General features: G+C 42.4%; 1 protein-coding gene across 1 annotated transcript in view; it reads right to left on the bottom strand.

Annotated features, from left to right (window-relative positions):
• Window positions 1-23,248, bottom strand: part of Aoah (acyloxyacyl hydrolase) — a 218,265-nt gene that overhangs the window by 78,250 nt on the left and 116,767 nt on the right. Inside the window, exon 12 of the mRNA XM_055597240.1 lies at window positions 5,171-5,262. Coding sequence (XP_055453215.1) covers window positions 5,171-5,262 — 92 coding nt within the window. The remainder of the gene's footprint in view (window positions 1-5,170; window positions 5,263-23,248) is intronic.

Below are 23,248 nucleotides of genomic sequence, written 5' to 3'. Positions count from 1 at the left end.
AAGATATAGAGCATGAGCGACCTTAGAACACTCAATCTTAAGTGTGATGTTTCTATCAAATCTCTCTCCTCAGAGGTCAGGGACCCTTGTGGAAGGAGAGACAGAAAGGGTGTAAGAGCCAGAGGTGATGGAAGATACCAAGAAAACAAGGCCCTCTACATCAACATGATCAAAGTTCATTTTCATTTGCAGACAGAGACAGAGGCAGCCTACATGGTCCGGCCCCAGACTGGGTCCTAGAGCTGACAGGAAAAGTGGACGAGCACTCCCAATCCTAACTCAAAAACTCTCTCCAACTGATAAACAGTTGCAAATGAAAGCTTAGTTTTTTGCACAGGAGTCTCATTGGGGAAACAAACTACTCTTAAGGCAGGCTATGTGCCCAGAAGGAGATGGTCAACAGAAAACATATTCAGTGGCATCTCTGGAGGGTACTTATCTGATTATGTCACAGCAATTTCATCAGGGCTTTTCCTTTCCTTTTTTTTTTTTAATTATCTTACTTTTAATTTTATTTATATATTTTCTCTTTTTACCCTATAGGCCCTTTGCATATATATTATGGCTTCCAGTTTAGTATTTTTATGGGATTCCTAAGTGTTCAAATGAGTGCAAATAGACCTCTGCTTCTATATCTGTTTTTTTTCTGCCTTTTCTTGGGCTTCTTATTTGTTTGTTTTGTCCTATTTATGACGTGTGTTAATTTTTATTCCATTTTTTATTATTTATTATCTCTTAGGAGTCTGTTTGTCTTCTACTGAGAGAAAAAAAGAGGGTGGCTCTGGATTGGGGAGAGGGAGGAGTGAAGAAACTGTGAAGAATAGACAGAGAAAAAACTGAAAACAGGATATATTATGTGAGAAAAAAATCTATTTTCAATAAAAGGAAAAAAATACAATAAACAAGTCTATAAAACAAACAAACGCTAGATAAATGACAGCCTGTGGCGTTCTGTCACAGCAGCAGAATATGGACGAGGGGAAATTATGACAGAGTTTCTCTATGTATCTTTCATAGGCTGTTTGTGTGCGAAGACTCCCCAGGTTGGCCTAGCTCCCTCTCCCACCGCCACACTTCTGAAATCGGTGGCCACCGACTGGCTCTAATGAGGATGGAGGGTAGAAAGTGCTGGAGGACTGAAGAGCCAGAGAGATTTCACACTGATGGGAGAACCAACCTCAGGGTCAGAATACAGCAGGTGCGAGGAAAGGAGGTTAGCTGTTCTCACCACCCCTCTGCAAAAACTAAAGATGGCTGAACAGAATCTGCCTAGGGGCAGGAGCTGAGTTGTACAGTTTGTGCAGTTAGATTTAGGAAAAGCAACTGCTAGTGTGTGTTAGGTCCCTACCTGCTACAGCGCATGGCTGGCCCTCCCTGCCCTCCACCTAGGGGTGTGGCTTTCCCTCTCCTAGAGGCCCTTCACTACTTCATCCAAACATTTTAGTTTCTCTGCCCTTCCCTCTCGCTCCATTCCTTTTCTCTCTTCTTTTTCTGCGTGAACTCTTCTCCCCTCTCTCTCCCTCCCCCTCCCACACTGCTTCCAATAAATCTGCATTTACATAATACAGCTCTCACCATCCCATTTTAATCCATCCGTGTGTCTGAGCTATATGTGGAGAGAGATGAAGAAGTAGGTTTGCACATTTTTCTGGAACTTAAGGTAGGAACCTGGGGGTAGGGATGGAAGTAGAGGCCGTGGAGGAAAGGAATGCTACTGACTGGCGTATTGCTCATGTTTGCTCAGTTTACTTTCTTCTGTAGCCTGGGACCACCTGCCCAGAGGTAGCATCTGATGCTGCTCTCCACAGAAAGTTTCAAAAATTGCATCATTTTCCATTCAGAGTGGGTCTAGTGTTGGGGTACCCCACAAATCTCATAGCTGGCAGGGAGACATGTGCACTAGGTGAAGAATGAAACTTGAGTCAGTACCATCTTTGTGGGCACTGGGTCAAGACTTCCAGAGACTGACCTCCAAAGACTGACCTTATAGTTTACTCTTCTTACACATTCTTTTATTATTATTATTATTATTATTATTATTATTATTATTATTATTTACAATTTATTCACTTTGTATTCCAGTTGTAGCCCTTCTCTCATTTCCTCTGAGTCTCACCCTCTCTCCCTCTTCCTTCCCTACCCCTCTTCCCTAGTACGAAGATAGGGGAAGTCTTTCTTCCCTACTGTCTGACCCTAACCTAACGGATCCTATCAGGAATGCCTGGGTCCTCTTTCTCTGTGGACTGGCTAGGTTGTCCCACCAGGGAGAAGTGATCAAGGAGCGGTCAACCAAGTTCATGTCAGAGACTATCTCTTCCCCTCTTACTAGGGTACCCACTTGGAGACTGAGCAGTCTATGGGCTAAATCTGAGCAGGGGGTCTAGGTCCTCTCTATGCATGGTATTTCATTGATGCATCAGTCTCTGCAGGACCTCTGAGCCCAGCCCTTTTGGCTTTGTTAGCCTCCTTGTGAGGCTAGGACCTAGATGTCCTGCTCAGATGTAGCTCATAGGCAGCTCAGTCTCCACATGGGTTCCCTAGTAAGAGGAGCAGAGGCTATCTCTGACATGACATGAACTCAGTGGCTGGCTCTTTGATCACCTCCTTCTGGGAGGGGGGTCAGCCTTGCCAGGCCACAGAGGAAGACAATGCAGACAGTCCTGATGAGACCTGATAGGCTAGGGTCAGATAGTAGGGGAGGAAGACCTCCCTTATCAGTGGACTAGGGGAGGGGCATAGGGGGAGAAGTAGGAGGGAAAGTGGGACTGAAATGAGATGAGGAAGGGGGCTACAGCTGGGGTTCAAAGTGAATAAATTATAATAAAAAGAAAAACTAAAAAGGAAAGATGGTTTCACGTGACAATTTTATTACAACAAAGCTTTGGATATAGCTACATGGAAACTCCCTAGAGAGATAGCAATGTACCTTTACAATAAGAAAAAAAAATTATTGGCTGATAAACAGAGCTCATGGCTAGTATCTAGAAGAAGAATCTATGATAAGGGTAAGTATAGATTCTATAGGTAGAAGATGAAAAGTACCTCTTTTATAGGGATCGGTTTTATTCACTGAGACAAAGCTTCAGATTAGGGCCTAAATAATGCTGAGGATACTGGGGGGCAGTGTTTCAGGTGGGAACTGGCTCTATAGAATAGCAAAGGCTCACCAGGTTGTTTCTCCACTTTCATTGGCATTCCGGGTGACCAAGTGTCATCCATTTCCTTGTGTTGAAGAAAATAGGCCATCATAATTGACAAACTTGCTTTCTCCAACACCCACTCTAAGCTGTTCTTCCTACAGTCTGGTAAAGATGTAAACTACTTAATTTACACATCAACTTGGCATTTCCTTCTTGAAAACTGCATGAGATCAAAAATTGGCTGAAATTTATAGCATTCCTCTTTTAATTCAAGCGTCCACATGAAGAACAAGAAAACAAATCAGTTCTTTTTGTTATTAACACACAAAGCTTAACTGAGGGAAATGTCCATATATTTCTGCACACAGACTGAGTTGCCCATTCTTTACTTTTTCTAAGGCCATACACCCAAAGTGACAGTGGCTGGAGAGACTCTCCAGGATTAAAGCAGCAATGCACGGAAGGAGTTCCAGGCTGGAACTCCTTTCTTTCCTGCCAGACTCACTCTTATTAGCTGAGTGATCTTGGTTAAGCTTCTTAATATGCCTACTTAAACTTTAGATTCCTTAATTGCAAGACCAAACGAAACCAGATGACCGCTACCGGGAACCCGGTATGGCGTGTGGTGCAGAGTTTCCTTTGACTTCTCACAAGGGTTACTTCTTACTAACACCACTTACTAATTATTAAAATTTTACATGGGTGAGAAGAAACTAGCTTTAAAAAAGTTGAGTTTGACAATGAAGCGAATTGAAAACACAGCTCTGCTTTTCTTCTATTCACAGACAGGTCTGACAGAATCATGAGTGTGTTTCCTTAAAAGTCACTTGTGGAGACTGAGCTCTGTCCCTTGTACCCCAAAAGGCTATCGATCGTTTTCGTGAGCACTTTCCCACCCAAATCCAGTGGTCAAACCTGCCATTGGCATATCTGCCTTGTATTGTCACCGCACTCCCTTTGTCTCACCTACCGTGTTGATAGAAACTGACCTCAAGAAAGGACACAGCTCCCATGGTACTTACGTCTGGTTGATGATAAGTATTTTACTGAGGACTTTAAAAATGACTGTCACAGGTAATAAACACTTTACTTATGAAAAATGATGTTCTTTGTCAGATAAAAAAAATCTATGTGTTAAAACTATAAATGGAAAACTCTTGGGCATTCTACTGTTTGTACTTCAGGTAAATAAAGTCTGTTGACCCTTATCTTCCCATCATTACCATGGCCTGACTTCTGATGCCCACTGGCTCTCTGCTGCCATTGCCCAAGCTGGAAAGGGCTGGCCATGTCCGGCCATCGCTCTTCCCTCTCTTTTACTTCCATAAAGAAGGCTTTTGTCTGCTGTATTCCTTATGCTTATTGCTAGTTGTAAACTTTGGCATGATGGGAGAAATGTTCCCTCTTATACCCAGGGTTTTGTATCATTTAGAAATGTTTGCAAACCTCCATAGCATCTTAGGTGTCTCTGATGGGTGTAATCCTGGGATTACACACTTTGGATTCTCAGTCAATATCCATCACACATAGAAAACTGTTTTATTGTGGTATGGCCTGTTTTCAAATCCAGAGCACCAAAAGCCAGCATAATTAACAGACCCCATGACTTGCCAATTAATTTTATCTATTATTTTTGTTACTATTGGTTTCTTGAATCAAACGTCAAGTAAACTCTTTTGTCTCTGGAATTAGAAAAATTCATGGATATGTTTTGAGTATTTTCTACCAAATATAAAGTACAGCCTCCTTGGAGTAGACCAGTCCCTGGCATACTGGCTGGACCATGTCAGTGCTGAGTTCTGTATATGTCCTTCATGGTCTAGAAGCAACTCAAAATGATTCTCATTTCAATATCTTGGGAACAAGCTCCAGATCCTCTTCTCTCCTTATGCAGGTCAGCTACTGTGTGAGTGTGCAGACAGTGTGTGAGTGAGCAAACAGTGTGAGTAGACAAACAGTGTGTGTAGACAGTGTGAGAGTGTCCAGACAGTACGTGAGTGTGCACACAGTGCGTGAGTGTGCAAACATACCCACTAGTGGAGTCCAGAAATCCGGTAACCCCAGACAGCTGCGGCCAGTTGAACTCATCGGTGAGAGCAGATGGCAAGTTGACGAAGGAGTTCTAAAGGAAAGAAAGAATAAAGTGCTAACCATCAAATGGTCACTTGATTTGTGCTGGTGTGAGCGTGCGCATGGCCTAAGCCTGGTTCTCCCCGTCTCTGTCTTCCCCCAACTTTGGCGTTGAAAAGAGGTGGCTCATCTTTGACTGTCAGCTTTATAAGTAGAGCCCCACACACATGCTCACAGCCACCAGGTAATATTTCATGCTACCTCAGCACTGCCAGCCAGGGGATCGGGGCTACATGTAGCTCCTAGACCCCCTAAAGACAGAAGCTAAAATCAACTTTTGTACAGTTAATATAGCCTGAAGAACATCATTATTAAAAATTAAAAAAATGGACCTGTGGCCCCTGGTGGTTATTGCAAAATGTTGAGAGCCTATGGCCTGGAATATTGATGCAGGAGTGTTCATTTGAGTCACATTTCTATGGCTGGTGTGGACTTGAGGAAGAAAACCGTGCCTAGCCATGACTGCTTATTATGTCTTTAAAAAATGACTCCTGGCACAAATCCTTCAAGGGGCCTAAATTCTAGAAAGAGCTCACCCCAACAGGTGTTGGAAGCCATCTGCTATGTTATTGATTTATCAAAATCAGCCAGGTAACAAACAGGTGTTCAAATGCAGCCATGATCCTATGTTGCTTTGCATATTTTCCCCATCGTGACATTTGCCTCAAGCTGGTTTCCAGTGGTGTTGGGTGGTGGTGGTGGTGGTGAAAGAGGGAAGGCAGGACCAGGAAAGATGGCTTCTTGAGATACAACTGCCCTGATTGTGAGTTACTCGTTTTAGAGGAACAGAAATGATTCTTTGAGACTCCCCAGAATATGTCAGAGGAGCATGACATCCATGACTGAAACACTGTCACCCTTTGGTGCTTCACGCACAAAATTTCTGCTTTAAACTCTTCTGTTGCTGTGACTCAGCTACTCTACATCATGGTTTGTACTTCTTCTACCACTGTGAAGCAAAATCTTCTCCTGCCTGTTATGATTCCCCCCATATCTTTTTGCTTACAATGTATGTTTGCTGTAGGATTTGGGAATATTCAATTCTGCTAGAGAAGGCAAGAAAAGCAAACAGAGTGGATAAAACTCATAAGCCACATTAAGCAGAGATATAAGCAAGCCAATGGCGTGTGAGATATAGGTAGAGTTAGGAGCTGCTTACCCATAAGACATGCTAAAAGTTAAGAGAAGGATGTATTCCTGTCCTGTGCTCCTCCATCACCCTTTTCTCTGTTTGACTTGGAAACGAAGATGGACCTAGGTTTTGGGGTCTGATGGGGCTGCTCTTTTTTTTACAGGAAAAAAATTATGTAAGAACTCTGCCTAGCATGCAGAGCCCTGTCTAGTACTCTGTCTTAACATTTGAGTGGAGGAGAAGGGCATTCTGAAAAGTGCTGGCAAGGGAAGGGCTTCACTCTGGGAATCAGATCTGTCTTCAATGTCCAGTGCTACAAGTGCAACATAAGTCTACAACTTGAATACAGCACCTAGGGACATGGCCTCCATACACCAAGTGATGGGGGAAGAGATTGAGGAGAAGTGTAGGACAGCTGGAGAAAAATGGCAGCTAATAGTGTCTTTGAAGCTGGGATCTTGAAGCCCGCAGCGTTCCCTCAGCATCTTTCTCTGGAGAACTGGACCTCAGTTCTTGCTAGTATCCAGGAAGCTCAAACTGCTCTGATGTCATCTCTATTAGCATTTAAGCTGTGGTGGACAGCAGCTGATGCTGAACTGCAGCTGGGACTCCAACGAGTTTGCCTTCCTTGGCTGTAGTCCAGACTAGATGCATCCATTTAACACCAGGGATCTGAACGACTTCAATATAATGCGGAGCTGTGTTTTCCTCACTGAATGTTTTAGACCCCACTCGTGGGCATTTTGGCAAGGCCTGACTGTTTCTAGAGAAGCTTGTCAGGGAAGGTGTGGTTCTAGCAATTCCTTGGGTTCAGTAGTGTCTGATTCAGCAGGGCTTTGGGGAAGATCCGAAGACATAGGAATGGGGTAGCCAGTCGAAAGAGCAACGCAGCGCAAAGCATGTGCTTGGGACGGGCCACCCCTGGCTGAGAGGATCATGTCAGGCTTCGAGGGATGTAGCTTCTTGTCAGATAAAAGAAATTATTCGAGTAGTCCAATAGCAGCATCCACAGAGTCCCTCCTACCCGCCTGCCTTCCTTAGTAAACTCAGTAGATAAAGATGAAAAGCAACAGTCATTAATAATAAACGTGTGAACGTCCTTAAAAAAGAGAAAATTTAAATCGTATTAAACACTAAAGCCACATTCACGCAACATTATACCCAAGATATTTCTGGCATTTACAGACAGAGAAACACAAATGAACATTTTCTACATCAACTCCTGTTTATTTCTCATGAGCTTATTTCTCATGTTCTCAAAAAGTCCCCTAAATGTAACTTAAGTGCATATGTGTGGAAAGGCTATATTTACTAAGAAATATTCCAGTTAAACTCAGCAAGGACCAAGCTGATTATGACACTGCTTCAAGTTTTTTCTCTGTGTTTTCCATGTCTGAATTTATATATCACAAGTGACATACGCATGCTACTTTGTGCAGCAGTCTCTTAACAGCATGTTGTCTGTGCTTTCATACATTGAGAAAACTGCTTTTTTCATTTTTCATTTTCATTAATTACAGTTTATTCCCTTTGTATCCCCCCGAAGCTCCCTTCCTCCTTCCCTCCCAATCACATCCTCCCTCTCCCTTCCCCACCCATGCCCCTCATCCAGTCCACTGATAGGGGAGGTCCTCCTCCCCTTCCTTCTGATCCTAGGCTATCAGGTCCCATTAGGATTGGCTGCATTATCTTCCTCTGTGTCCTGGTAAGGCTGATCCCCCCCTCAAGGGGAGGTGATCAAAGAGCAGGCCAATCAGTTCCTGTCAGAGACAGTCCCTGTCCCCATTACTATGTAAGCCACTTGGACACTGAACTGCTGTAGGCTATATCTGTGCAGGGGTGTCTCCATGAATGGTCTTTGGTTGGAGTATCAGTCTCAGAAAAGACCCCTGTGTCCAGATTTTTTTTTGGATCTGTTGCTCTACCCTGCAGAGTATCAAAGCAGATGCTGAGACTCACAGCCAACCTTTGGGCAGAGTGCAGGAAATCTTAGGAAAGAAGGGAGAGACTGCTGTTTTTTAAATTGTTAATAATCATTAAGAAAGTATAATAATTTGGGTTTATGACTAGGTTTTACTTTTATTTTATGTGCACTGGTGTTTTGCCTGCATTTACATGTGAGGGTGTCTGATTTCCTGGAACTGGAGTTGCAGATAGTTGTGAGCTGCCATGTGAGTACTAGGAGTTGAACCCAAGTCTTCAGGAAGAATAGCCAGTGCTCTTTACCACTGAGCCATCTATCCAGTTCTCATGACTAGTTTTTAAAGAATATTTTGTTGTTGCTTTGGTGTTTGAGGCAGGGTTTCTCTGTGTAGCCTTGGATGTCCTGGAACCTTCTCTGCAGACCAGGCTAGCCTCAAACTCACAGCTATCTGCCTTCCTCTGCCTCCCCAGTGCTGAGATTAAAGGTGTGCACCACCACTGCCTGGCTTTAAAGATTATTATTTTTTTGGCTTAAATTTATGCAATGCAGCCTCATAATATCCAACCAAAATGACTCCTGGCTCATGACAATTTGAAGTCATTGTGTTAGCAAGCTAGTACTGTGTTCCTCTGAAGCTTTGCTAAGTGAGAAAAAAAAAAAAACAGTGATATCGGTTGCATGCTACCTGGCTCTTCCAATGACAAAGGACGCTCTTTGGTGGCATTGGCTTTGCTGAATGGCCTTCCCCTGTAGGCAGTTTCTACAGTGTGTTCTCTTTCTTCACATTCCTAACTTGGGCTAGACCCGAACTGATCGTTTTCAAACAGTATGATGTCATTTGAAGGGATATGCTGGTAACCATTATCCAAAAAAAGGATATGAAAAGTATCAGTTAAATAGGTCATTTATATTTACACACCAGGAATTAAACTGTTAAAGAAAACAAAGAGGGGTTGTTGATTTAGAAAGAAAGAAGTAGCTGCTGAGTTGGCATTTCCGTAATAATCGAGCCTCAACGCTGGACAATCAGAATCAAAACGACTGTTGGGTCCAGAGCTCCACTGGCCTGCAGCTCCCTCATCATGCTGCAGGTGGTGCTTGTGAGCTTCTTCTCTTGTTTAAGGCTTTTCAGCATGTGACTCTTACAGTAAAGCCAGTTCAAGTCCTCCAAACCTGTGGGTACCTGAGTGTCTTTTCTTATACAAACGCCAAATTATCCAACTTTTGGAGCTCCCTTGACTTTCTTGCAAAGTTAGCCTCTCTGGCCTCATTTCTTCAGGCTTTGCTTACATGAATGCATTCCCAAACCAAACGGCACCCATTGGCGAGCGTTCTAGAATGTGTTGTTTTCTAGGCGTTCCAGTCAGAGTAAGTAAAGTAACTGTCATTGAATTCCCCTTACATGAAAGGCGCTGAGACAGGAAATATGCACACATTGTTTAACTTGATGACAGACCACCTTGGAGCAAGAATTTCCTGCTTTCTTTCCTTCCTTTTTCTGCCATCTCCTAGAACTTTTCAGCTGGCTCTGTTGGCTCATAGCATGGACCCCAGACAGAAGGACTTTGAGTCTGAAGCCAGTCTAAGCTACGCTGAACCCCTGCTGCAACCCCTCCCAGTAAAAAGGAGAAGAAGGAGAACTGTGAGCACACACCACCATGTATTCGTTGCTCAATATCCCCTTCTGAAAAGATGCCCGGACAACTCTTCAAACAGCAGTAAACTGATGTCCAGTCACTAACTCAGTGAGATGGTGGGACCGGTCCCTCCCCATCCTGTATCCTACGGCTGCTGGTATGGATCTTAGAGGATTTCTATAATGATTTTGGGCAGAAAATTCTTTTCTATCATGTGGGCTAGGTCCTGCAAGGTTTCAGCTAAAGAGGATGTTTGGATCAAATGCCTAGGCAACAGGGTTGATTAAGTAACGGGGCTGGATTTGAACCTAGCTTGATGGAACCAGGAAGGGAAAGGCTTCTCGATGCTCACTGTGTGCACATAGCCCTGGCTTTTCCCACAAGCCTCAAAATCCTATGAAATAAAAATTGGCTGGAGTGCTGGTTGTTGAAAACAGGCATTCTTGGTTACCTCAGATGGCCTATCAGTCTCTGAGCTTTGGGAATACAGTTCAGATCTCAGCTCACCCCTTTTCGTCTCTATTTTTCTACTATGGGGGCCGCATTTAACAGATGAAGAGTGCAGAGTGAATATTTTGGGGATAAATACCAAAATACCCAAACAGACCACACCTTCAGATGCTCAGGATTCATTCTGGCCTCCGATGGGGACAGGAAGTTCTTTAATTAATGTACATGACATTGTGGAGGTCTATGGTGGGTACATGAAGTTCTGGGAGAATAGAAAGAGAATATATCACCTGATTCCTCCCCTGTGATCCCAGGGTAGATTAAGTATTACAGTTGAAATAAAATAACATTTTGATCCTTAAATATCAATGAAGAAGTTTAACTTTGTGAATTTGCTTTGTGTGCTTTATACACTCCCAGATACATGAGATTGAAGGAGGATCCCTGTGGAGTTAAAAATTCACCACACACACACACACACACACACACACAGAGAGAGACAGAGAGAGAGAGAGAGAGAGAGAGAGGGATCTCAATTACCAGAGTAGCCACTTTTTGGAATTCATTGCATAAGGAATGCAGCCAAGAATCATCTTCCATAATTTCATCCACTGAGGCATTCCTTCATCCTCCTGTGCCACAACTTTATCACTAATAAAACTAAATTTAATAATGGTGCCCACTGATTGGTTGAAGTGCTTAGAAAGGAGACATATTCATGAAGTTGGCTTTGCAGGAGTTCAGTGAAGATTAGGGAAGCTCAGGACACTATGGCAGTGCTCAGAAAGAATGCTTGTGTTACATATGGGGCAGAGGGACAGAATCTTGGAAGCATGTATCTGTTGTGAATGCTAAGGTCTAAGTGTCTTCCTCAAAATTCATGTGTTGAACTCATACTTGATGCTAAGAGTGTTAAGAACTGGAGCCACTGGAAAGTGAGTCAGAGGATACCCACTGTGAATGGAAGTAGTGCCCTTATAAGAAAAGCTGCCCCGTTCTGCTTTGTCTTCTTTCACCAACTGAGAACACAGCTGACTGCACCATCTTTGAAACAGACAGCGACCCTCAACAGACCACTAAACATTGTGTGCATTGACCTTGGACTCCTCGGTGTCTGTAATTGTGGACAATGAGCTGCTATTATCTATGGATTATCCAGTGATGAAGACAGTGAGTCCTATAAGGCTTGAGAGTGCCTGGCAAAGAAGGGAAGTGGAAAGTAGCTCAAACACGGGTAGTGCCAGATGTTAACCACAGGATTAAACCCATTGTACTTTGTGTACAGAAGACCAACTAATCTAGTGCAACCAACTGTTTTTGCAGTTATTAGCTTAAAACAAGCTACAGTTAAGCAGACCAGTAGCAAAGGCAGCTCAGCATCTATCATCATGCCCATTAAAACTTCAGCCATAGGTTGTCTATCACGGTGCCCACTAAGACTTCAAGTGTAGATCATCTATCATGGTACCCATTAAAAGTTCAACTATGGAGTCTTCTCTCTGATCCCATGGCTTAAGTTCACGGTAAAAAACGAATTGAAAAGTATGAAGAAAATAGAATGGAGAGAGAATTGACTCTTTCAATGTTTTACCTAATTACATCTTTTTACCTTGTCAAATTCTTATGGTCTTTCTCTTTACCCTTTCTATTATTTATTATTTAAGCTCTAACCCTATGGTTTATTTATCCAATTAGTGAGGTGAAGGATATAACTGCTTCATACCATGTACGAACATTGTAAAATTGGACTCCACCAAACTCCATTCCTTCTACCAGTCTTTTTTTTAAAGGGTCATTGGAGAATTTTATCCAGATTCATAAAAGCATGAAAACAGGAGTTTAAAATGTCTTGCTTATGTGCCCAAAATCAAGAGTCAGTTCTTTTATGGAGCCAGTGAATTTCTTTCATAACCAGAGAAATAAATTCTTCAAGGTCAAAAAAAAAAAGCAACCAAAATTGTTTATCATAAAAATTTCATTTTTTTGATCTTTGTAAAGGTTTGGTTATTTATTTTGTTTCACCTGAGGTTGGCTTATTTTATGTCTGTGTTTGCCTGGTGCCAGCAGAGGTCAAAAGAGGCCATCAAATAGATGGGAACTGGAGTTATAGATGGTTATGGGACACCATGGAGTTCTCTGAAAGAACAACAGGACTCTTAACCTTTGAGCCCTCTCTCCAGTCCTGGGTTTGGTTATTTCTAAAATACCTTCACTTTCATTGTTCAGGGTGTCATAACCCCACCCCAAGGCCCCAGATAATATCAGGAATTTGATATCAGACGAGTCTTAATTCCATTCAAGTTAGAGATGTAAGAAGACCTTACTAGGTTCCACCTACTAACCATGTCTGCCTGAGCTGGGCTCTCTCTCCCCACTATAGTAATCATAAACAATGTTCCCACTTCCTTCTTTCCTTCTATTATCTTATAGTAATAGGCTGTCACAAAACGTTGCACACTGAGGTGGTTGGTTTTTGACTTGATGTAAACCCAGACATGTCTGGGAAGAGGAAACTCACTTGAGAAAATGCCTGTATCAGATTGTCTGTAGGCAAGCCTGTAGAGCATTTTCCTGATTAATGATTGATGAGGGAGGGCACAGCCTACCATGGGAGATGTGATCGCTAGGCAGGAGATCCTGAGTGGTATAAGAAAACAGGGTGGGTAAGATAGGAGGAGCCAGCTCATAAGCAACACTCTTTCAGGGTCCTGCTTTAGTTCTTGCCTCTAGGTTCCTGTCTTGGCTTCCCTCAGGGCACTGTGATCTGGAATATGCTAGACAAACTCTTTCCTCTCCAGGTTGTTTTTGGCCATGGCCTTCATGACAACAGTAGAAAATACACTAAGACTCTCACACTCTTCGTGGACCTTGGTTATTTCCTCTGGCCCCGCCCCATGTCACTTCTCCTCCCTTCTCCACTTACTCTTTTAAATCACATGTGCCAAAATCTTGTAGGAGCCTATTTTTGAAAAATATTTTATTTATTATTTGACAATTTCATACATATATACAATGTGTCTTGATCATATCCATCCAAATTAGCCCTCCCACACTCTCCTCGAATGCCCCCATTGTGTTCCTCTTCATGTACACGTCTTTTCTTTTTAAAATCTCATTGAATCCAATTAGTGCTGCTGACAGGCATGGTTACAACTCACAAGTGGCCACACCTCTAAAGAAAAAGGACTTCCTCTCCTCCAGCACCAATCAATTGCCAATAGCTGCTCTGCTTACTAGCTTAATATTATCCAGGTCTTGTGCAGATAACCATAGCTGCAGTGAGTTCATTAGTACAACAGCCATCTTGTCTCTAGAAGACAGTATTTTACAGCACTCTTCCTCATCCTCCAGCTTTTATAGTTTTTCTGTCCCCTTCCATACAATGTTTCCTAAGCCTTACAAGGGTAGGTATAGATGTCTTATTTAGGGCTGTTGTTTAACAATTATTCTTAGAACTTTGACCAGTTTTGACTCTCTGCATTGACTGTTCTCTACAACAAAGAGAAGCTTCTCTGAATATGGTTGAGAACACCACTTATATATCAGGACAAACATAAATATTTGGAACCTATACTTCCCAAGCCATGGGCTTTTTTGGAGCAGGTTTACAGTATCAAGCAGGAATTCTTTCCTGTGGACCAGGACTCAAATCCAATCATAAGGGGATTGGTTAGCTCCACAACAATAATACCACTATTTTAGCAGTGGGAATATTTTGCCAGCAAGTAGCATCCACTGTTGGGTAAATTGATTGATGACTTTTCTTTCCCAGTGTCCTTGTTAGTACCCTTTGGCAGTATGGAAACTAGGCAGCATAGAGAAAAGGTCCAGATAATTTCCTGCTTGATGTTTTTATGTCCTGTATTGAAAGTGTATTGTGTTTTCAATATTTGGGTCTTACCATCTAGTTATGATTGGCTATCATGGGCAATGGCAATAGCATGTGTTGTTTTGGGGGTCTTTGGGGCATCCTTATAGGAAGATATCCTATGCCTGTCATTGAGGTTTTTATTTAATGAACAACATCCGCTGGGGAAATACTGTCTATCCATGCAGGATCCTCTCATTCAAACAACTTATCGTAGATTATATTTTTAAATTAGTATATCAAATGCTGGGTTTCCATAAGGGCTTTTCATACATCCTTAGTTTTGGTAAACCTGTCACCAGCCCTTTCTCTCCCATACCATACCATTCTTAAGCTTTATATGACCATCATGTCTCCACTGTGGCCACTCAGTTTTGTTGCAATATAAATACACCCCTACACAGTATGCAAATAAGCCAACATGACTATGTTCAAATAAAGCCTAATTTAATGCAACACTGTGCCCAAGGTCTGTAGTTTGCTACCTTGAGCTTTACCTCAAATAAGTCAGTTAGTGTTTCTAACTCAGGTGGCTTTTATATCCTATTTCAGTCCATTAAGCTGTTACAACAGGATACTGTAGCTGGGGACCTTATGAACAACAGAATGTATTCTGGAGGGAGTCTTAGAAGTCCAAGATTAAGGTAGTCTATACTGTGGATGGTGAGAGTCTATATTGTGTGTTTCACAGCTGACTTCTCCTTGCTGAGCTCTGACTTGGCAAAAAGGGCAGGAGAACATCTTACAGCCTTACAGCCTTATAATTGCTGCCCTTTATGATGATGGAACCTTGATATTTTGGTCATTGATATTATTGCTGTCATTTTTGGTTTTGAGACTGATTTAGACTATGTGGCAAGACTAAGTGAGGCCATATACATCCCTGGAGAGAGCTTGGTACAAAAAAAAGGCTCCCTTTGCCTTCATTCCCTACCATTCTCCATAACCTAGGCATATGGCCTCACCAAAATACAGTAGAAAGTAAATAGAGTTCATAGATGAAAAGCCATGTGCCCATTATTTCACATTAAAGATAGAGAAGAATAGATAAAAACGGATTACTAGAGCTCCAAGAGTAAAAAACCGTCTCAGAGAGCTTAAAAATCTAGCTGGGAAGATAAATTTGCAACTATAATAATAGTATGAACGCAGAGCACTGTGTTTTATATTATCCCATTTTTATATTTGCTATTATATGAATTTTGGTATCCACTCCAAATTCATCTCTGAAAAATGGCAACCGATGCTGACAATTTTAGAGGAAGCCTTTGGGGAGTTATTTATTCATCAAGGCTCATACCAGGCATGAGCCTTGTAATTCCAGCCATCAGGAGGCTGAAATAAGAGTGGTACAGCCAAATGGTGGCTGGTCCTATAGTTCTATTAATTGCTTGGGGAACCCCCATGTCAACTCTTATAGTGCCTGTACCAGTTTATCGCCCTGTTGAAACTGCATCAAGCTCTTCTTTATCCTCATCCTCGATAGCACTTGTTGTTATTGGTTCTCTGGATGACAGCCATTCTGACTTTGGCGAGTTGAAACCTCAAAGCAGTTTAGACTCGCATTTCCCCGATGGCTGAGGAGGTCATCAAGCACTTTTTCAAATGTCAAATTATTACATGTGTGAATGTGTGAATGATATGTGCACATACATATAAAACCTAATTTACTAATTGTTTTCAATGGCAGTGTTTCTTTCTTTTTTTTTATTTTCTTCTATGTCCCAGATGGATTTGAGATACTTGGAGTTTTTCCCTGAGATGCACTAATTAAATGAGGTCCATTTAATGAGGTCCATGGTTAATTTGGAGGTGAGTGGAGCCAGGTGTAGACACAAGTAATCCGACGACAAGGAATTGTTTTCTAGTCCTAGTGCTCAGTGGGTAGCACAGGAATGGACCAGTACAGATTCCCTGTGGAAATCACGACCTACTGGCTGGGAGAGCAGACATGTGGGCTAGGTAATTCCAAGTGCCTTTAGGAGGTATGGGGCTTAAAATAATTCCGTCTTGCAGATTGTCATAGCCATGGGTACTTGGCATTTCGATCCTCTCGAAGGCAGTAGGGGCTGAACCGGTGAGTCTAGGTTTGCACTCTTACTGGAAGGGAAAACCCCACTGACCTGCTCATGCTGAGCTCAGTGAGAATGATGTAGAAGCCAGAAACAGGCCATGTCACCCATGCTCAAGAGTAAGGGAAGGGGGTGGAAAAATGACCTTTATCTTGTGATGCAGTGGCTGCTAGAGACAGGACCTCACCGTGGTTAATGCTACTGTCTCTCTCTGACAGAATAAATGAGTGGTAACTAGAATTGAAGAATTCCTTCTCACCATTTAGCATCTTTCATCTGCTGCCCTGCAAGATGTCAGACAAGCAGGAAATGTAATTTTGTTCAGTTTTTTTTAAAATCACACAACAGCCTTTCCTCATCTTAAAAAATAATTTAAAAAAGGACTTAAAATGCTCAGATATTTTAGGAGTGGACACGAAGTTAACTCAGATTGAATTTCCATATTTTATGGGCACCATGAAAATCTGCCTTTATGCATGGTGGAAGCTTCTTAAGTACCCGATAAATCCGGAGTATATGAAGCAAGGGGAGTGAGGGAGCGAGGTGCGAGCCCTGATCCCGTCTGCCCTGTTTGTGTGCTAATAAAGAGTTGCAGAGCTGACAGGCAGAATCATCTCAAAGAAGAATGAAGCACAAAGGTCTTAAAAGACTGAGCTGCAAGCTCTCAGGTGAATATGCATTTCCTGCAGCCAGATTAAGAATTCTTTCTGTCCTTGACACAACACAAAATTCAATCTGTGCCCCTTTTCCCCTACAGACGACAGCTGGCCAGGGGTCGCGCTGTCAACGGTTTCACACGGAAAACAAACATTTGAGAAACTGATTGTTTTTTTCAGAATCTTTTCTCTTCCTCCACTTTCTTCCCCGACCCATCATGTAATTCCTGCTCAATGAGAGGCAGCATTTAATATTTTGAAAATAACATTTGAGCAGATGGGCGAGCAAGCAGGAGGGTGGTAACTACTGTTGGCCTCCATGACCTTTCAACCTCATCTTCTTTTCTGATAAAGAAATCCAAGCTGTTACTGTTTTTACTTTGAAAGAAAAACAAAAAACAAAAAACAAAAGATATCCAAACACTAGCATCCACGTTCCTTGATTTACTCTGGTTTTCTTTGAAACATTTCTACAGTGAGGTCTTCCTTTTGAGGCAGGTACTTTGATTTGTCCCTGAGTACTAAGGGTTGGATGTGCTGGAGAGAAGCCAAGCCTTGTTTATCAAGGGGGAAAAGGCAGGACTGTCTTCTGACCCTCAGGGGAATGAAGCCAGGAACCATGAGGGTGACTCTCACCATTTTCCTTACTGAGCTACAGATATATTTCCAGATGAACACACTCCTAACCCACTTTACGGTGAACTGGCCTCTGGGGTGTGGGCTACCTAACTAGAGGCTGGCAAGGGAGGAGAGAGAGGCTGTTGCAGGGAAAAAATAGCCACAGTGGATACTTTGGAGTGGTGAGATGGGTTACGGGTGTTTTTTGTCTTATTGGAAGGCAGAGGCAACGAAGGCATGCGGGGTGCTCTCATATGGGACAGGACGGCTTGCTTCCCCATAGATCTACACATGTATGCTCACCAGTTCCTCTTACGGGAGGTTATTTTTGAACAGGGTACAGCACATTATGGCTCATAGGCTAGATCCTGCCCACTTCCTGTTTTGGAAAGACATTTTACTATACCCCAGCCACATTAATTAACTTACATATTGTCTGTGGCTGCGTTTGTATGCTAACAGCAAAGCTACGTTGTGACATTGGGATTATTATTATCCCAAAATATTAAATAATTTTTAGCCTAGCTCTCTATAGAATTGTCAGAAATTTCAAATGCATTATTAATTTAAATATATTTTAATTGAAATAGAATTACATCAATTTCTTCCCTTCTTTTCTCCCTTGAGAGCTCTATTTCCTACCCCATTTTCCAAGTGCTAGCCTCTCATTCTTTGATTACTAGTGTTACACACACATATGTGAATATGTATACATTCACATAAATACAACTGGCTGAGTCAGTTTTTGTTGTTTGTGTTGTGTGTGGTTTCAAGAGAAGGAGGGAGGAGAGACAACTAACACAGGTTGTTTTATAAAGCCTCAAGGAATCATATCATTTTATATTTAGTTAAAATTTTACACAATACGTATAAGAAGGAATCTGTATCTTTATCTGTATCTATCTATCTATCTATCTATCAGTGTATCCTCCTCCTCCTCTATCTATCCACATATATAGAAATTATTTCACTTAGGTTGACAGTGCTCTTCAAAAGAACCAGTCCCTCAAAATCCCCAGTCCCAGGCACTAGAAAACTCCTTTCAAATGATGGATCAGTATAGTCCATGTGACTCCCACAGCAATCTAGACTATTGCTGATATAGCCTTTGGTTGCCTCACAGGGGCTGAGGGCTGGCTCCCATTGCTGAAGACACTATATACATGTGTGTATGTCCCCTAAAGGCCTATGTGTTAATGCTGGTGGGAAATAGGAGACTCTTGAAGACGAGGGGTTGACAGGAAGTCCTTAGGTCACTGATAGTATGACACTGAGGAGAACTGTAAGAACCTTTGTCTACTTGCTTCCCGGCCATCAAATAGGCAGTTTTGCTCTGTGACATGGTCTCCCTGTACGGCCTAATCACAGTGTTAATGCAACAGGCTGATCAATCTTGAACTGGAAGCTCCAAAACATTTTCTCTTTACTAGTTAATTATTTTGGGCATTTTGTTCCAGTGACAGAAGCTGATTGACACTGTGACCTCTTCAGCAACTGTCATCAGGATGCATGTCTGCTCTGACTCTAGAAGGCATTTGAGTCTGCTTCTTTGGTTTCTTACCCACTTTTCTAGTTGACACTTTGCTACAACTCTAACAGCCTTCTAGGTTGAGTTTACCTTGCTTAAGTTTGCCTCTAAATTAATGTGTCCTAACCACTGGAATCACAGTGATTTTCTTGCAGTTCAAATCTGACTAGTGCATTTCTCAGCTTTAAGACCTTCAGGCCTCTGGATGAACTATGACTTCCTCAGTGTGGTTTCCAGAACCCTGGAGAGCCACCCCCCCAACCCCCCCCCCCCCCGCCCCGGCACACCTCCCTAGTTCTGCTCTTGGTTTCTCTACCTGTGTTTGGCGAGTTTCAGTTTAACTTCATCAAATCTCCTGCTTTAAAGCCTTTGTCCCTTTGGTCTTTCCACTCTAGAGACACTTCCATTTAAAATGTGAATTTCTTCCTCCAGGAAGCCTTCCCTTCAATGTGGGGGCAGGCACTCTTCCCAGCATGAGCTGTTCTGGAATTGTCTCTGCTAGTGTGCGTTTTCTCATGAGCAAGAGGGCTCCGTGAGGGCCTGGTCATATTTGATCACAGGGCTTACTGCACAAAAGGCTCAATGATAGTGCTTGTTGACTTATTCAATTCATGGATAGTGCTCTGAGGCGGGGCCTGCCTAGTATGACTCTAGAAATACTGCTTGAGACGTAGTTGATACTGTCAACCCATGCTACAACTACTAAAAGCCAGACTACAGAAACCCAAGACCCCTGAGTGCAACATTCTTCACACATACCAGCTGGACATAATCCTTATACCTAGGCTGAGTCCTTTTATAAACGATGAAACTCTGTACATAATTCTTTAAAACACGAAGTATTGTTTCAGTAGCGTAATTCACACTAGTCCTAACGCAAACCACGAAGCAGTTCAATATCCAGTGGTGGGTCAATGGTTTGGTGCATGGCAGCATGTTCACCTGAAAGGGCACTGTGGAGCATCAACAGAACTACTCAGCGACAGACTAAATACAAACATGGATAAGGACAGCAACGGGCGCTGACAAGCTGGAAATTTCCAGGGACTAAACACATAGATAGATGCAGATGTATGTACAGTGGGGATGCATTGGAAAAGAGAGAAGTACCAAGAAAAACCCAAGATGTGGGATGATAGATTGCTTCTCAGAATTGGTCCCACTGTCATGATGTCTTCTTTTCTGATACAACATTTGAAAATATTTGAAAACCAGTTTGCTATTTAAATGTTAGGATAATGTTCTCTAGCTGGTAGAAGCAGGAAGTCATTTGAAGCAAGTTCTTATTAATTTATGTATTTTTACCTTTTTTTATTCATTACATATTTGACATTTAAAAATGTTTTTAAAAAATTAGTTCTTACTTATTTTAATTTTGTATGTGCTTTTTTCTGCTTGTATGTCTTTGCATCACATGTGTTCTGGCCTCAGAGGCCAGAAGAAGGCATCAAATCTCTTGGAGCTGGAGTTACAGATGTTTCTGAACCATCATGTGTGCTGGGAATAGAACCAGAGTCTTCTGGAAGGGCCATCACGTTCTCAACAGCTGAGCCACCTCTTTGGCCCAACATTTATAATTAGGAAAAGCAACAAAGCAAATCTTTACTTCTGTCCATCTCTTTAGGCAGACATAGTTCCTTTTCCTTTGAGCTGCACCACCATCATGTGACTTATGCTCAGAGTTAGTTTGGTGGAGGGTGTGATGTAGTAAGTGTGCTTGTATAGGCTGTCCTGACCTTTTGCATTCTGATATCCTTTTAAGAAGAATATGCTCTGGACACATTGTCCACCTATGACAGACAAGCAACATATGGAGCTGACAAGGGACTAATATGGAGCTTGGACCTAAAACTAACACAGCTTGACATATAACAGGTAATTCATGGTTGTATGAGAAGAAATCACTGTTGTTTTAAGTCACTGGAGATTTGTACTGGTTGGTGGCTATTGTGATAACTGGATGATAGAGATTTATTTTCAATATCAACTTACTAAAGATACCTCTTTTGTTCTTGTCCTGGCTTCACTCTTATCAAGTGGTATACTATACAAGGGAGTGGTCCATGCTGCAAGTGGTTAGGCTTTTAGCCTATAAAGGAATGTTATCCCAAAGACCGTTTTCAGAACCCTGAAATACCAACAGCTTAAAATAGATGACAAAAAGACACAAAAACACCACTGTTGTCTTTCTACCCATAGTATCGTGACCATGTTGATAAGATTTGTAAATACTGATTACTTTCATACCTGATTTAGTTCTATCCCAATCTCCTGCCCTCCCCTTTTAAAGATATAAACTCACCATGCAACCCTTGCTGACCTGGGACTCCCTATGTAGACCAGGCTGGCTTCAAACTCATAAATATATGCCTGCTTCTGCTTTCCAAGTGCTAACATGAAAGGTGTATATGACTATGCCAGCTCATCAGCCCATTTTCACATCCTATCTCGAAGCTGTTTATTGGTGGAAGGAGGAATAATCCAAATCTATATTGACAATCACCACTATGCAGCAATTTAATCAGTTTGTTGTTGTACAGAGCAGATGAAAGCCATGACAGTCCACATCTGCTTTGTTTTATATTTTTTGTTGTTTATTTATTCATGTTACATCCCAGATGCAGCTCCTGCCTTGTTCTCCTCCTGGCTCCACCCTCCCACTATATTCCCCTTTCTCCCTCTTCTTCTTCTTCTCAGAAGAGGGGATCTCCCTTCCCCATCAACCCACCGTAGCACATCAAGTCGCATCAGGACTGAGTGTATCTTCTTCTGAAGCCAGACAAGGCAGCCCCACTAGAAGGAAGTGATCCAAAATCAGGCAACAGAGTCCATGTCAGAGACAGCCCCTGATCCACTTCCTAGGGAACCCACATGAAGACCAAGCTTCTCACCAGTTACATATGTGCAGGGGTCTTAGCTCCAAACCATGCATGGTCCTTGGTTGGTGCTTCAGTCTCTGTAAGTCCCCATGGGCCTAAGTTGGTTAAGTCTGTTGGTCTTTTTGTGGAGTTTTTGTCCTCTCATGGTCCCTCTATCCTTCCCCTTACACTTCCACAAGACTTTCTTGATACTTTTAGCAGTGGGAAACATGGAGACAGAAGTAGCCACTTTCTAGCCAGACAGGACTCCTAGTAGAGGGAGGAGACACCAACCCACCCACAAAACCTTTGACCCAAAGTTTACGGAGCCTACAAAAAGTGTAGGGATAAAGAGGGAGCGGAGATTGAGGGAATATCCAACCAATGACTGGCCCAACCTGAGACCTACCCCCTAGTAGAGAGCCAAACCCTGACACTATTAATGATACTCTGCTATGCTTGCAGACAGGAGCCTAGCGTAACTGTTCCCTGAGAGGCGACACCCAGCAGCAGATGGAAACAGATGCAGCCGAACATGGGACAGCCCACATCTAACTGTTAGGCTTCAAGGTGGGGTCTGCTGCCAGCCTTGATGAAGCACATGCCTGAAAACATTTCCTCCATGGCTCCCTCTTTTCTGCAGAGAACATTGCTGGAGAACCCTGATAAGGTACCCCTTCCTAGGCCTCTGGTGAGAGGTCAAGTGTGGGAGGCATGTGGATAAAAGCAAGGACACCGACCAGCCTTTAAGCTTACCCACTGCCATGTCAGACCTCTGCCAAAATCCTTGCTCTGGTCTGAATCCAGCATACGTGCACTGCACGTTTTCATAGCCCTTAGCTAAATGAAGCATGTGGCCTTCTCTAAGACAGGCACTATCACCATATAGTACTTTTAGTTAAATGGCTCACTCAGGATGACAGAGATGGGAGTGATATGCCACTTCTAGCTGTGTGACCTTGAAAAGTATCCGCAAGTTCACTGAACATTTGTCTGTAAAATAAGGCAGTGTCTTAACAACACCAGCCACAGGGTGTTATGCAAAGGCTAAGCAGAGCAATAGACCAGTGTTGCCAAAGCTCATTTCCTTTTTATTTAAATAAAACACAACAGAAAAGAAACTCTCCGAAGTCTTGAATTTCAGTACTTGATTCATAAACTATACAAAGTTCAGGAGAATTAGAGAGAACCATCTATCATTTTACTACCCATATATAATATTAACAAAATGTTCT

Source organism: Psammomys obesus, unplaced genomic scaffold, assembly GCF_907164565.1.
Source record: "Psammomys obesus unplaced genomic scaffold, mPsaObe1.curated_primary_1811, whole genome shotgun sequence".
Taxonomy (NCBI): Eukaryota; Metazoa; Chordata; class Mammalia; order Rodentia; family Muridae; genus Psammomys; species Psammomys obesus.
The sequence above is the reverse complement of the archived record's forward strand: the minus strand, read 5'-3'. Positions and strand labels throughout refer to the sequence as shown.